The sequence below is a fragment of the Salmo salar genome, chromosome 21 (assembly GCF_965601325.2).
Source record: "Salmo salar chromosome 21, fSalSal1, whole genome shotgun sequence".
In the NCBI taxonomy this organism is placed as follows: Eukaryota; Metazoa; Chordata; class Actinopteri; order Salmoniformes; family Salmonidae; genus Salmo; species Salmo salar.
This window is the reverse complement of record NC_138311.1, coordinates 24,700,853-24,716,609: the sequence shown is the minus strand read 5'-3', so window position 1 is coordinate 24,716,609 and position 15,757 is coordinate 24,700,853. Positions and strand designations below refer to the sequence as shown.

Genomic DNA, 15,757 nt, shown 5'->3' with positions numbered 1-15,757 from the left:
GTTCCCTCACTCATTCCACCACTACAGTCTCAATTTTAACTCAGCTATCACCTGCCAGTTCTGTCAAATCACTGGACTGTTCTTAGTGATGGGGATATGAAACGTCCCCAGCCATATGGCTGAAATCAATTTACCATGTGCCACACATCAAGGATCAGAGGTTTATCAACTGGCTCAGGATTGAAAGTTCACCTTTGGTATAAACTGTGTTGGGAGGACAACAGTTACAGTTAAGATTCCTCTCTCTCACTGCTGCTACTGTACTTACTGGATGGAAAAGTACCCCAGGCACACATGAACATTCGATTGAGAGAAAAAAAAACTACTTCAGACAGGCCCGTTTCTGTGGGTTGGATTTTCGGGTAAACGACATTCGACCGCGAAGGGGACATCATGGCTTCTCAGCGGCTTTATCGGAGGCTGGTGGAGCTCACTGCTCTGCTCACACTCCTGGCCCTCACAGGTGAGATAACTCTTTCTCTCTTTTTTTGTCTCCCTCTCGCTCTCTTCTTATTCAAGTCTTTTCTTTCAACTATCCTTCTGTCTCGCTCTGTCCCCCCACACCTTCTACTCCACTAGATAATGCATACAGAAGGGAACAGAACATAGATGAACACAACCTCTGCAGTAACATCTGCTACACTGAAGTGTTAATTCATATAGTGAAGAACCTCACGTTTGAAGGTTGATATGTTTTAGGAAGTTTTATCAGGTATCTGGGTCACTTAAGGAAAGTGATTAATTATTTCACATAATGCTTGAATGCATAAGGAGTTTCTTTCTCTTGTGTGAGAAAGGGACGAGCATGGCAGACAGCTGAAAACAGACTTGGGAGATAAGTGAAATGTAGATTCTACTGTATATGTCATGTGTTACTGAATAACTAGCCATGGTGATTCTTCCCTTTCACCTCAAAAGTATTTTCTAGTTCTCTATACCACCATTTTGCGAGAAGGGTTGCAGTGGGAGGGAAGAAGAGAGAAAGAGGGGGAAGTGTCAGAGAGAGGTAGGGAAAGAAAGAGTGAGAGGGAGGAAGAAACAGGAGGGAAAATGAGATAGCAGACCAGGCAGATCTCTCACCTTCACATTTAACAATGAGTCAGACAACCATCTGACTCATTGTTAAATGTGAAAGAACTGCTGGGCTGATGAGAAAAGTTCAGCGGGGAAATTGCTCTGCTGATGTTCAGTGCTCATTAGTAACTTAGATTGGTGCAAAACACCTGAAAATCATTTCCTATAACCTCAACCATGTGCCCCATCTCTGGCTGTTTGTGCGTGTGTGTTAAGCCTCTACTGAATGGGTTGTGCTTTATCAAACCACAAACGAACTCAATAATCACAATGGGCTTACAGTATAGTACAGTCTCCTCTCCTTGCTAAAGGGATTCAGGCTATTCAATAAGCCCACTAAGTGTTCTAATTTTTTAAATGTAACCTTTATTTAACTAGGCAAGTCAGTTAAGAACAAATTCGTATTTACAATGTCAGCCTAGGAACAGTTGGTTAACTGCCTTGTTCAGGGGCAGAACGACAGATTTTTACCTTGTCAGCTCGGGGATTTGATCTTGCAACCTTTCAGTTACTGGCCCAACACTCTAACCACTAGGCTACCTGCCGCTAATGACTAGCTTTATCAGATGTTTTCAGTGAGAGCAGCACAAGATCCTGAAGAAAATAAATGGTCATATTCACAGAAAGCTTTTACGTACACACATTATACACTGTGCATACTTTACATTCTACTCCCTTTCCATGTCTCCTCTCCGCCTCTCCCCAGTGGTGGGTAACAGTAGCACTCCCTCTAAGTCTGGAGTGGCAGTCGCTCCCGCCAAGGCCAAAGAGTTCCTGGCCAAGCTACGAAGGCCCAAGAGGAACATCTGGGACCGCAGCAGGCCAGACGTGTAGCAGTGGATCATGCAGTTCATGTACATGGGCTTTGATGAGACGGTGAGTGGGGACAGGAGGGTTGGATGGGGTAGGGCCCTGAGTTTATCCTGTCCCTGGGACCTGACTAGGAAAAACTATAGGCCCTACTATGGGCCATTGTCATAGGCTATAGCCATGAAAGGGAGTTTATCCTGGTCAGGTCTCAAGGTTGGAAAAAATCCTGGCGCTAGATAAAGTATGGGACAGGGTAAAACAAATCATTTAGCATGATTGTACATTATAATAACATCGATAGATAGAGGAAGGGAGGAAGGGATAATGTCCAGCCTAATTTATAATCGTTATCAGACTAGATAAGAGTAGAAGGATGATCCTGTCACAGCAGGACCCAGAGACTCTTTTCAAAGGAGAGATAATTATCCTCCAATACTATGGACATCACTGGGCCTGAAACACTTGGAATACACACACATGCACGTGCATACACACGCAAACACTCTCAAGCTTTCTCTTCTCTCTAGCTATGTTTCTTCCAGATCAATGGTTTCGATGGAGATTTTAAGAAACGCCAGGACCAAGGAGAAAAGCTTTGGCAAAAACAAGTCAGAGAAAAAGACAGAGAGGGGGAAATGAGAGAGCATAATTCAATATTCAATATGGGGGCCCTAAGCGATATTCAGTTGGGGGCCCCCCCTCCACTCTGCAAAACATTTTAGTGGCCCCCCTCTTGATGACAGAGAGAATTTTTGTTGTTTTGAAGTAAATTTCCTGCAATTCCATACATTTTGCCATGGGTGTAGACAGGCCCGGCGCCAGGATAAAGTGACTAAGGGGGCAGTTTACATTTTTGGGGGGTTCTTGCATTGGAATTATATTGAACATAGTTAAAATGCAGAGACTCCAAGGCCATTGAGTGCCTTTGAAGTGACAGGTTGGCGCGGAATATGTAGCCTATCTCCACTGCACTGTATCAGCACAATGGACAGTGCCCTACACACTAAAGCATGGCCATTTTGGTAATGAATATAGGATTCAAGATAGGATGTTTGTAATAGATGAATTACCCTATGTGAATGCTTCCGTACACACAGCCATCTTACCAAAATAATGCAAACTAAATGCTGAAAGTGGTAGCCTAGTTATTCATGCATGCAAACAAAAATGCTGAGTAGTAGTTTGGCTTAGAATACTGACAACTGCGAATGCGAACAAATGAATGAGAACAGAACAAAACAGCGGTACCAAGTAGGCCTAGTAGACTAAATAGATCGATAAAGGCATGACACAATCTATACTTAGGCTAGTTACATTAACAATAAACAGACGCAGTAAACAAAAGGCGAATGGAGATCCAAATAACCAAAACAGACTACAGCCTGCTACAGTGAGATGCAGCCATGCACAGCTATCTTGCCATATAAACAAGCCTATGGGCCTGCTTCAAGCATGGAAAACCATGCTGCTCAGCAACACCTTGTGATATGGCACAATACACTTCTGTGGATCAAATTTGAACCACGTAATTAATGAAGCAATTCCAGCCTACCATAATCACGTTTCCAATGCGTACAGTTCCATTAACAACCACGAAAACCAATAGCCTACCAAGAAAACCATAATAGAATGTATCTATTTCTATGATGAAACATACCGATATGTACCTATACCCAGGGGCATCATTTGGGTTCTTGCATTGGAATTATATTGAATTCTGCTTATATCACGCTATACCACACTAAACATAAAAGTTTGAATGCTGAGACCATTGAGTGTTTTAGACCAAGAAGTGACAGGCTGGCGCAAAATCTCTGCTGCAATCACAACTCCAACACCATCATTAAGTTTGCCGACAACACAATGGTCATTCTTCTCTGCAGATCCTCTCAAGCTCTGTCAGATTGGATGGGGAGCGTCGCTGCTCAGCTATTTTCAGGTCTCTCCAGAGATGTTCGATTGGGTTCTTCCACGATCCTTACTAGTCTCCCAGTCCCTGCCTCTGAAGAACATTGCCACAGCATGATGCTGCCAACACCATGCTTCACCGTAGGGATGGTGCCAGGTTTCCTCCAGACGTGACGCTTGGCATTCAGGCCAAAGAGTTCAATCTTGGTTTCATCAGACCAGAGAATCTTGTTTCTCATGGTCTGAGTCCTTTAGGTGCCTTTTGGCAAACTCCAAGTGGGCTGTCATGTGTCATTCTGGCTACACTACCATAAAGGCCTGATTGGTGGAGTGCTGCAGAGATGGTTGTCCTTCTGGAAGGTTCTCCCATCTCTACAGAGGAACTCTGGAGCTCTGTCAGAGGCCCTTCTCCCACGATTGCTCAGTTTGGCTGGGTGGCTAGCTCTAGGAAGAGTCTTCGTGCTCCAAATTTCTTCTATTTAAGAATGATGGAGGCCACTGTGTTCTTGGGGACCTTCAATGCTGCAGAAATGTTTTGGTATCCTTCCCCAGATCTGTGCCTCGACACAATCCTGTCTCGGAGCTCTACTGAAAGTTTCTTCGACCTCATGGCTTTGATTTTTGCTCTGACATGCACTGTCAACTGTGGGACCTTACATAGACAGGTGCGTGCCTTTCCAAATCATGTCTAATCAATTGAATTTACCATAAGTGGACTCCAAGTTATATAAACATCTCAAGGATGATCAATGGAAACAGGATGCCTGAGCTCAATTTCGAGTCTCATAGCAAAAGGTCTGAATACTTATGTAAATAAGGTGTTTCTTTTTTTTTTGCAAAACAATTCTAAAAACCTGTTTTCATTTTGTTATTATGGGGTATTGTGTGTAGATTGATGAGGATTATTAAAAAAAAAAAAACATTTTAGAATAAGGCTGTAACATAACAAAATGTGGAAAAAGGGAAGGGGTCTGAATACTTTCCGAATGGGGGGTCTGAGGCTGGCTCTGAGAGAGGTAGGAATTGAGAAAAAGATGTTAGGATTAAAGTAATAAATGAAGGAGAAAGTTGTGTTTCCTCCTCAGTTCTGTAGACAGTAGACAGCACTGAGAAGACTGGAGTAACATCACATGCACACTAGCACTCAGTGCGCACAGGGAGCAGCGACGACATCATCACGTCATCCAAAAACATAGCAGACATGTTTAATATAAAGTGGTTATATCTTCGGCTGTGAGTGATGAAAAAAAAATCTGCCTCAGTGACAATCATTTGAATAATTCAATGGATGTTTTGTGCACAAAGGTGATGACTATAGTATCTTATTAGGAATTTTCAAATCTGACTTCTCTATGTGACTGTGTATAGAAATTGTCTTTCTGGGCCAGGCGTCAGTTAACTGCAGTTTCGAAACCGTGCCTGGCCCCTTGGTTTAAAACTCCTGTAAGTCAGTTGGTAGGATTGCTTTAATTACTTCCTGTGTATGTGTCATTTCCTGTTCCCTGGACCTGCCTCTCTGGCTGTTGGCTCCGACAGCCTTGGCAATTTAAACAATGTTGTCCTATACATACTGTGCCAGCCATCCCCTTCGAGTCATCTCCTCAACATCTGCTGAATCCCAAATCCACCCCATATTGTCTTACCCACTAAGCACTCTAGTAGATCTGAAAGGATCTGATGGGTATGAGAAACAAGTTAATTGCTTAACCCTTCCCTCTAAAATAGTATTTTCACCATATTACTGGCGCCTTTCCAATGTTTAAGATCATTTGAGTTGAGCTGAGGTTGCGTTCTAAATACAGTTGAAGTCAGAAGTTTACATGCACCTCAGCCAAATACTTTTAAACTCAGCTTTTCACAATTCCTGACATTTAATCACAGTAAAAAGTCCCCGTCTTAGGTCAGTTAGGATCACCACTTTATTTTAAGAATGTGAAATGTCAGAATAAGAGTAGAGAGAATGATTTATTTCAGCTTTAATTTCTTTCATCATATTCCTAGTCAGAAATTTTCATACACTCAATTAGCATTTGGTAACATTGCCTTTAACAAGAAATTTGTGGAGTGGTTAAAAAACTAGTTTTAATGACTCCAACCTAAGTGTATGTAAACTTCCGACCTCAACTGTATGTCGTTGTGTTCTTTCCCTCCCCAGAAAGTCCTACTGGATGGACCATGCACGGTCCAACGATCAGGGTCGTCAGCACCATTATGACGAGAACTCGTCAACTATGACCACTACTAACTCCACAGGCTCGCAATCTTACTCCCCAAACTGAACTTCTCTCTTTATATCTCCCCTACTTCTAACAGCAACCTCTACCTTACACCTACTACCATAACCCCAATCAACCTCTCTCTCCTCCTCTACTAACCCCAATGAACCTCCTTCTCCTCCTCTACTAACCCAAATGAACCTCCCTCCCCTCTACTAACCCCAATGAACCTCCCTCTCCTCCTCTACTAACTGCAATGAACCTCCCTCTCCTCCTTTACTAACCCCAATGAACCTCCCTCCCTCCCCTCTACTAACCCCAATGAACCTCCCTCTCCTCCTCTACTAACCCCAATGAACCTCCCTCTCCTCCTCTACTAACCCCAATGAACCTCCCTCTCCTCCTCTACTAACCCCAATGAACCTCCCTCTCCTCCTCTACTAACACCAATGAACCTCCCTCTCCTCCTTTACTAACCCCAATGAACCTCCCTCCCTCCCCTCTACTAACCCCAATGAATCTCCCTCTCCTCCTCTACTAACCCCAATGAACCTCCCTCTCCTCCTCTACTAACCCCAATGAACCTCCCTCTCCTCCTCTACTAACCCCAATGAACCTCCCTCTCCTCCTCTACTAACCCCAATGAACCTCCCTCTCCTCCTCTACTAACCCCAATGAACCTCCCTCTCTTCCTCTACTAACCCCAATGAACCTCCCTCTCTTCCTCTACTAACCCCAATGAACCTCCCTCTCTTCCTCTACTAACCCCAATGAACCTCCCTCTCCTCCTCTACTAACCCCAATGAACCTCCCTCTCCTCCGCTACTAACCCCAATGAACCTCCCTCCCCTCTACTAACCCCAATGAACCTCGCTCTCCTCCTCTACTAACCCCAATGAACCTCCCTCTCCTCCTTTACTAACCCCAATGAACCTCCCTCCCTCCCCTCTACTAACCCCAATGAACCTCCCTCTCCTCCTCTACTAACCCCAATGAACCTCCCTCTCCTCCTCTACTAACCCCAATGAACCTCCCTCTCCTCCTCTACTAACCCCAATGGACCTCCCTCTCCTCCTCTACTAACCCCAATGAACCTCCCTCTCCTCCTCTACTAACCCCAATGAACCTCCCTCCCTCTCCTCTACTAACCCCAATGAACCTCCCTCTCCTCCTATACTAACCCCAATGAACCTCCCTCTCCTCCTTTACTAACCCCAATGAACCTCCCTCCCTCCCCTCTACTAACCCCAATGAAACTCCCTCTCCTCCTCTACTAACCCCAATGAACCTCCCTCTCCTCCTCTACTAACCCCAATGAACCTCCCTCTCCTCCTCTACTAACCCCAATGAACCTCCCTCTCCTCCTCTACTAACCCCAATGAACCTCCCTCTCTTCCTCTACTAACCCCAATGAACCTCCCTCTCTTCCTCTACTAACCCCAATGAACCTCCCTCTCCTCCTCTACTAACCCCAATGAACCTCCCTCTCCTCCTCTACTAACCCCAATGAACCTCCCTCTCTTCCTCTACTAACCCCAATGAACCTCCCTCTCCTCCTCTACTAACCCCAATGAACCTCCCTCTCCTCCTCTACTAACCCCAATGAACCTCCCTCCCCTATACTAACCCCAATGAACCTCCCTCTCCTCCTCTACTAACACCAATGAACCTCCCTCTCCTCCTTTACTAACCCCAATGAACCTCCCTCCCTCCCCTCTACTAACCCCAATGAACCTCCCTATCCTCCTCTACTAACCCCAATGAACCTCCCTCTCCTCCTCTACTAACCCCATTGAACCTCCCTCCCCTCTACTAACTCCAATGAACCTCCCTCTCCTCCTCTACTAACCCCAATGAACCTCCCTCCCTCCCCTCTACTAACCCCAATGAACCTCCCTCTCCTCCTTTACTAACCCCAATGAACCTCCCTCCCTCCCCTCTACTAACCCCAATGAACCTCCCTTCCCTCTACTAACCCCAATGAACCTCCCTCTCCTCATCTACTAACCCCAATGAACCTCCCTCTCCTCCTCTACTAACCCCAATGAACCTCCCTCTCCTCCTCTACTAACCCCAATTAACCTCCCTCTCCTCCTCTACTAACCCCAATGAACCTCCCTCTCCTCCTCTACTAACCCCAATGAACCTCCCTCCCCTCTACTAACCCCAATGTATATCCCTCTCCTCTACAAACTCCTTCTCCCACTTCTCCCCAGCCTAACACTAATCTAATGACCCTGCTCCTGCTAGACATTCGTCTCCCTTCTTCATGTCACTTTGCACCAGCTGTTGTTGTGTGATGTTTCTATTGTGCATGTATTGTTTGTTTGTGTATGATCTATAGAGGATCAGTGTAAATAAAGACATATCGCTCAGCTCAGCCTCACATTATTGATTAACCTCCTCACTCCCAGAATAGCAACAGTGATGCCAAGGTTTTAGAAGTAACACATGGGAGACATATCATTGGAAATATTTGATTAAAATAGCATCTTCACCTGAAATTAATTATAGAAGATTTCTGGATTTGACAGTAGAGCTTTCACAAAGGATACTCCGATAGAACCACAACACGCTCACAGTGACGCAGAAACACACTCCTGGTGTGTGTTTGTGTCCAGGCTTACAGCTCACTGAACGGCACCAGGGCAAATGTAGAACGGGGGGCAAAGCACAACACTGAGGCTCACTCTCCTTCACCCCTCCTCTCCTCCAATGTACCAACGGTTGGAATACAAAGCAGTATTTTACTTAAGAGACAGGAAACAAGAAATATAAAATAGATAACGTCAAACAAAGAAAACATAACAGAAACTGCACAGTGTAAATAACGCAACAAAACACTTCTCTCAAGCCTGCTCTTAAATAACAAAAAATGTCAATTGACAAAAAACCCAGAGTGCAAGACTGGATTCTGATCGTTGTCATGTTTTTTTCTGTTTGTGATTCCTATTCTTTCATTCAGGCAAGTCTATCTGTCTGAAAATAAATCTCCCACGGTAGTGTCTCTATGGTGGGACAGTTTGAGTTCTCATGTCACAAACGTCACAACAAAAAAACAACAGAAGATAAAGAACATTTATATGTTGTTTTTGTCTTCGCTCCGAACTTAAGAGAGTACTCTGAGGAGGAGGGTCCTGAGTCCTCCAGTGACCCAGCAGCGTTTGGGGATGACCTGAACCATGACCCCCTGAGCTCAGTTGTGTTGTCTGGGTTGTCCTTTCTTCTGGCGGGCTGCCTTGGGCTTGGGGATGTACTGGTTGTTAGCCTGGTGCTCCAGCTCCCGGCTGAAGTACTGGATGGTCTTGTTCAGGCCTTCCTCCAACGGCACCTGGCAACACAGCAACATACACATGAACACACATATAGACACATACACTACATGACCAAAATAATGTGGACACCTGCCCGTCGAACATCTCATTCCAAAATCATGGCCATTAATATGGAGTTGGTCCCCACTTTGCTGCTATAACAGCCTCCACTCTTCTGGGAAGGCTTTCCACTAGATGTTGGAACATTGCGGTGGGGACATGCTTCCATTCAGCCACAAGAACATTAGTGAGGTCGGACACTGATGTTGGGCGATTAGAACTGGCGTTCCAATTCATCCCAAAAGTGTTCGATGGGGACAGTCAATTTTCTACTTCAGTTTATTTTAGTAAATACTTTTAACACTTTTTTTTCTTAAAACTGCATTGTTGGTTAAGGGCTTGTAAGTAAGCATTTCACTGTAAGGTCTACAACTGTTGTATTCGGCGCTTGTGACAAATACAATTGGATTGATTGATTGTGAGTGAGCTTCAGAATTCGGCGCTCCCATTCTGTGAGCTTGTGTGGCTGAGCCGTTGTTGCGCCTAGACATTTCATAGTAGTCTCAAAGAACATCACCTGGGGATCCCCTATATCCAACCACCAGACAGTGTCAAACTCCATCCCCCATAATGCACCACCCCTCCACCTCTCTGGGCAGTGTGATTTGACAGCAGTGCATTGAGTAAATGGTGAATCACTGGTGAGAGTGAGTGACAGGTATGTTTCTCTACTGAGTGGTATTATACACTCACCGGACAGTTTATTAGGTTTACCCATCAAGTACTGGGTCGGACCCCCTTTGCCTCCAGAACAACCTGAATTATTTGGGGCATTCTACCTGGTGTCGCAAACGTTCCGCATGGATGTTGGTCCATGCTGATGCGATGGCATCACGCAGTTGCTGGAGATTGGACGGCGGTACATTCATGCTGGGAACAGCCTGTTCCATCTCATCCCAAAGATGTTCTATTGGGTAGAGGTCTGGGGACTGACCAGGCCACTCAAGTAAACTAAACTCACTGTCATGTTCCAGGCAATGTTTTTCCATTCCTCAATTGTCCAGTGTTGGTGATCGCGTTCCCACTGGAGCCGCTTCTTCTTCTTTTTAACTGATAGGAGTGGAACCCGGTGTGGTCGTCTGCTGCAATAGCCCATCCGTGACAAGTATCGAGTTGTGCGTTCTGAGATGCCGTTCTGCACACCACTGTTGTACTGCGCCGTTATTTGTCTGTTTGTGGCCCGCCTGTTAGCTTGCACCATTCTTGCCATTCTCATCACTGAGCTGTTTTCGCCCACAGGACTGCCGTTGACTGGATGTTTTTTGTTTGTCGTACCATTTATGGTAAAGCCTAGACACTCGTTGTGCCTGAAGAACCCAGTAGGGCGGATGTTTCTGAGGTACTGGAACCAGCACGCATGGCACCGTCAATCATACCACGCTATACGCTGTTTAGGTCACTCGTTCCGACCATTTTCAACAAATTGAATAGTAACTGAATGCCTGTCTGCCTACTTTATATAACAAGCCACGGCCACGTGACTCACTGTCTGTAGGCGCGACCCATTTTTGTGAACGGTGTGGTGTACCTAATAAACTGTCCGGCGAGTGGCTGTATACCTCCCTCAGTGTACTGTTTTCACTCATGTCATATACAATATGTTCAATGTTCAATACAATATGTACAGCCAAACCTGTATGAGCTATGACTCCTTTGTCATTACGCACACGTCTGATGGAAGATTGTTGTGTGTAGTAGTGTGATCAAATGCAATGAGAGTATGTCTGTCTAGCCGCATGAGTGTATGTGTGTGCATGCAGTCGTGTGTGTTTGTTTGTGTCTAGCGTGAGTGTGTATCTAGTGTGTGTGTGTGCGTGCGCGTGTGTGCGTGTGTCTAGCATTTGCGTGTGTTTATGTACTGACCACAGGTTCCCAGCCTAGCATCATCTTGGCTTTGCGGATGTCAGGCCGTCGTCTCTGAGGGTCGTCCTGCCCCTCTGGAAGGAACTGGATCTGACTGCGGCTCACTGTGTGTGTGATTGTGTGTGGAGAAAAGTGGGAAGTAGAGAAGGGTACAGTTAGGTACAAGCCCAACCTAGAACAGCAGCAATCTATTATATTTGTAGAGAGAGGCGAAGAAAGCTTGAAAGAGAAAAAGAAAGAAAGATAAGGAGCAAGGGGAAGGATAAGGGCTTGTCTATTGATCTGACACTCACCCACCAGACTCCTGATGAGCTCAGCAAACTCCAATATGGTGTGTTCTTCTGGGTTCCCCTACAGGCAGATCAGCACAGAAAATCAACACAAACACAAGAAGACGCAAACACACAGAAAGATGAAAGTGCACACACCCTTTCAAAAGCAATTTAGCGGAGTGCTGCACACCGACCTCCCAGTGTCAAAGCCAACCATTTGGTTGGTCAGAGCACAACCCTGGTGTGTGTTTCAGTAATGCACGTCAGCCAGCCTCTTTCTACAAGACCTCTCCTACTACTGTCACATCTCTAAACATTATGTCAGAGAGAACTGGCTGAATAGCTACCCTTCTGTAACATCCATTGCCTGACAGGTACTATAGAGAACCGTCTGAATAGCTACACAGCTCACAGTATGACTAAAAAACAGTAGTCAAATATGCTAGTGTATTTTTCTTTTTACTAATCAACAGACTTGATGTATCCATTTGCTTTGACAATTCAAAAAGACATTAAATTACACACAGATATAGATACCGTTATAATGTTTGGATTCAAGTGTAATGGACAAACTCACCAGGTTGACTGGGCTGCTGATGTTACTGTTCATCAATGACACCAGACCATTCACTAGATCACTAGAGAGAGAGAGAGAAAGAGACGTGACAGAGATATTCATATCATCAGGCTGTGCGAGTGAACACAGACGGGCAGCAGAGAACACACTCAGTACAAATGTTACACCAACTGCCATGGAGCTAAGATGAATACCCATACACTGGTCTGGATAGCCCCTGTCTCTTCCCCTGGGACCTGGTCTGCATAAACACTGTCTCTTCCCCTGGGACCTGGTCTGGATAGCCCCTGTCTCTTCCCCTGGGACCTGGTCTGGATAGCCCCTGTCTCTTCCCCTGGGACCTGGTCAGGATAGCCCCTGTCTCTTCCCCTGGGACCTGGTCAGGTTAGCCCCTGTCTCTTCCCCTGGGACCTGGTCTGCATAAACACTGTCTCTTCCCCTGGGACCTGGTCAGGATAGCCCCTGTCTCTTCCCCTGGGACCTGGTCTGGATAGCCCCTGTCTCTTCCCCTGGGACCTGGTCTGGATAGCCCCTGTCTCTTCCCCTGGGACCTGGTCTGGATAGCCCCTGTCTCTTCCCCTGGGACCTGGTCTGCATAAACACTGTCTCTTCCCCTGGGACCTGGTCTGGATAGCCCCTGTATGCTGAACAACATGTTTGGAACATCGAGTCGCAGTAAAATCACAGTATCCAAACGCAATACATATAGAATCATGAGAATCGCAATACATACATTGAATCTACAGTCACCTACATTACAACGTGTTTAACTTACTGCTTGTGCACATTGATCTACAATCAATTTCTAAATAACTTTGAAGACAAGGTTGGGCTAGCTGCAGAGACAGGGTCTAGTGTGCCTGTGTGTTTGTGCGCAAGAGAGTGTGTGCCCGTGCGCAAGAGAGTGTGTGCCCGTGCCTGGAAGCATGAGAGCGAGCGTGTGAGTGTGTCCGTCTGTGCGTGCGTCTGCTTGCACGCGTGTGTCTTGGCCACTGTGATTAGCGGCGTGAGGTCCCTGTGGCTTGCTGCATAGAGAGAAATGTAATGTAGTGGCCTTTGTGTTAATGTCACTGAAGTTCACCAGGCTGAGTCACTAACAACTACTACGCCCCTACTGGGAAGAGGATACCACTGGCTCCCTTCTTATCAGCCATCCATCAATATAGACCTTTTTCTCTACAGTTGTTCTTTCTTTCTTCTTCTTTTTTTTTACCAGAAAAGAGCGAGGGAAAGGCGTTGTCGCTTCCTCTCAACATCATCCACCTCCACAAGATGACACATCCGTTTACCAAAAGAGGACAGGGTAATAAAGTCTGGATTACTCATTCTGTCATGTCCTCCAAACTAAATGACCTCAGAGAGAAATATTGTAAATCCCTCATACTAATCCTCTGTCACAACCCCAGCCTAACTGCTGAATACTACTTCATCTTAGTATGATTCTAATGACATATAGACCTATAATAACACAATATAACTCTTTCTTTCGTGTAGTCCAAGTGTGTGTAACTGGTTTTTCCTGTTTGTTTGAATGAAGACGTACCAAGACATGTCCACTTATTGTATTTCCAACTAAATGTATTTGTCTCTCCTTTTCTTTTGTTTGGATTATTACCTTCCTTTTGGAGCAGCCTTGTTTAAACTCCTACTATCTCGTATATTCTTTCCCCAATACCACACTAAAGCTTGAGAGCTCGCTGACAAAATCGTTTTTTTTTTTTCTGTGCCTGTCTCTGGAAGTTTGTACTGAGCAAAATACCAATTTGGCAAAATAAAACAGATTCTAATGAAGAAAGAAATTATGCAAAAATAATTAGCAAAACGCTCCTGTGTTATTATTCAAAGTGTTTCCTACAGGGCAGTTGTAATTAACCGAGAGACTGAGGCCCTATAAATAAAGACAAAATAATAACAGAACTACGCTTGAGGCATGCATTCAGATTAAACAAAAAAAAAACGCTTCAACAGATGAATACCTTCGGGTTCATTGATGAAATACACAGACAATGCTGTAAGCACCTGTATTGATGAGAAAACCTTTCCCCACAGATCACAGTTAAACTAAGCAGGGCTAGAGGGCAAGACAACATTCATGGATTATACTGTAAACTCGCTCTTTAGTTTACTGCACCTCCTGCAAGAACAACTGGCCTTAAAGCAACAACACAGTACTCACATTTAGCAGCAGACTAGAGAAAGGAGAGACAGAGACAGTCCACAAAAATAAATAAACGAAAGTGTGCCATGAGAAAAAGAGTGCCCATTCCACCCGCCACTTGACACAATCATATAAAAAGGTCCACATCTCCCCCTCAATTCCTCACGGTGCCAATTGTTCCACTGAGAAGAGATATGAGTGACATCACCTCAACCGAATCAGCTCTGTCAGGTGCTAAAGTATCGGAATTGTCGTTGTCTCCCTCCGGCCCTCTGAGGCCTCGGCTGTGCGGGTGAAATGCACCCTGGAAAGTGATGAGAGGTCTGTTGTCTGGACTTACTGCTAGACAGAGAGGAGATGGTGATGATGTCCTCAACGTGGGACAGGCTCAGTAGCCGTTCATCCCGAAAGATGTTCGATGGGGTTGAGGTCAGGGTTCTGTGCAGGCCAGTCAAGTTCTTCCACATTAATCTCAACCAAACATTTCTGTATGGACCTTGCTTTGTGCACAGGGGCATTGACATAGGAATGGGCCTTCCCCAAACTGTTGCAACAAAGTTGGAACCACAGAATCGTCTACAATGTCATTGTATGCTGTTGCGTTAAGATTTCTCTTCACTAGAACTAAAGAGCCTAGCCCGAACCATGAAAAACAGCCCCAGACCATTATTCCTTTTTCAACAAACTTTACAGTTGGCACTATGCAAATCAAATCAAACTTTATTGGTCACATACACATGGTTCGCAGATGTTAATGCGAGTGTAGCGAAATGCTTGTGCTTCTAGTTCCGACCATGCAGTGATATCTAACAAGTAATCTAACAATTTCACAACAACAAAGGAATGAATAAGAATATGTACATATAAATATATGGATGAGCGATGGCCGAACGGCATAGGCAAGATGCAGTAGATGGTATAGAGTACAGTATATACATATGAGATGTGTAACGAGTGTCGTGTGTGGAGGACCAAGACGCAACAGGGAAGTGTATACTCATCTTCTCTTTTTAATATATAAAAAGGAGAAACAAAATAAACACGTATACAATTAACAGAAACGACACTAACAGTTCTGTCAGGTGACAAGCACAAAACAGAATACAACTACCCACAATACAAACACACCCCTAATTATAGGACCTTCAATCAGAGGCAACGATAGACAGCTGCCTCCAACTGAAGGCCCCAACACCAATTAACTAAACATAGAAATACAAATGACTAGACAGAACATAGAAATAAACTAACATAGAACAATAACCAAAACCCTGGACTAATAAATCAAATACCCCTCTCTACATAGACACATACACACAACCACCCTGAACCACATAAAACAAATACCCCCTGCCACATCCTGACCAAACTAAACACTAACAAATCACACCTTTTCAGGTCAGAACGTGACAAGATGAGTAATGTAGGGTATGTAAACATTATATAAAGTGCCATTGTTTAAAGTGACTAGTGATACATTTATTACATCCAATTTTTTATTATTA

General features: G+C 44.8%; 1 protein-coding gene and 1 pseudogene across 1 annotated transcript in view; one reads left to right on the top strand and one right to left on the bottom strand.

The window, feature by feature from the left end:
- The first annotated feature begins 393 nt into the window (after nt 1-393).
- LOC123729589 (augurin-A-like) lies at nt 394-6,071 on the top strand (annotated as a pseudogene).
- Nucleotides 6,072-8,151: 2,080 nt separating this feature from the next.
- Nucleotides 8,152-15,757, bottom strand: part of LOC106581982 (UDP-glucuronic acid decarboxylase 1-like) — a 45,871-nt gene continuing 38,265 nt past the window's right edge. Inside the window, exons 8-11 of the mRNA XM_014164594.3 lie at nt 12,095-12,155; nt 11,539-11,596; nt 11,246-11,349; nt 8,152-9,339 (exon numbers count right to left, since the gene is read on the bottom strand). Of these exons, the coding sequence (XP_014020069.1) occupies nt 9,205-9,339; nt 11,246-11,349; nt 11,539-11,596; nt 12,095-12,155 (358 nt within the window). The 3' untranslated portion in view covers nt 8,152-9,204. The remainder of the gene's footprint in view (nt 9,340-11,245; nt 11,350-11,538; nt 11,597-12,094; nt 12,156-15,757) is intronic.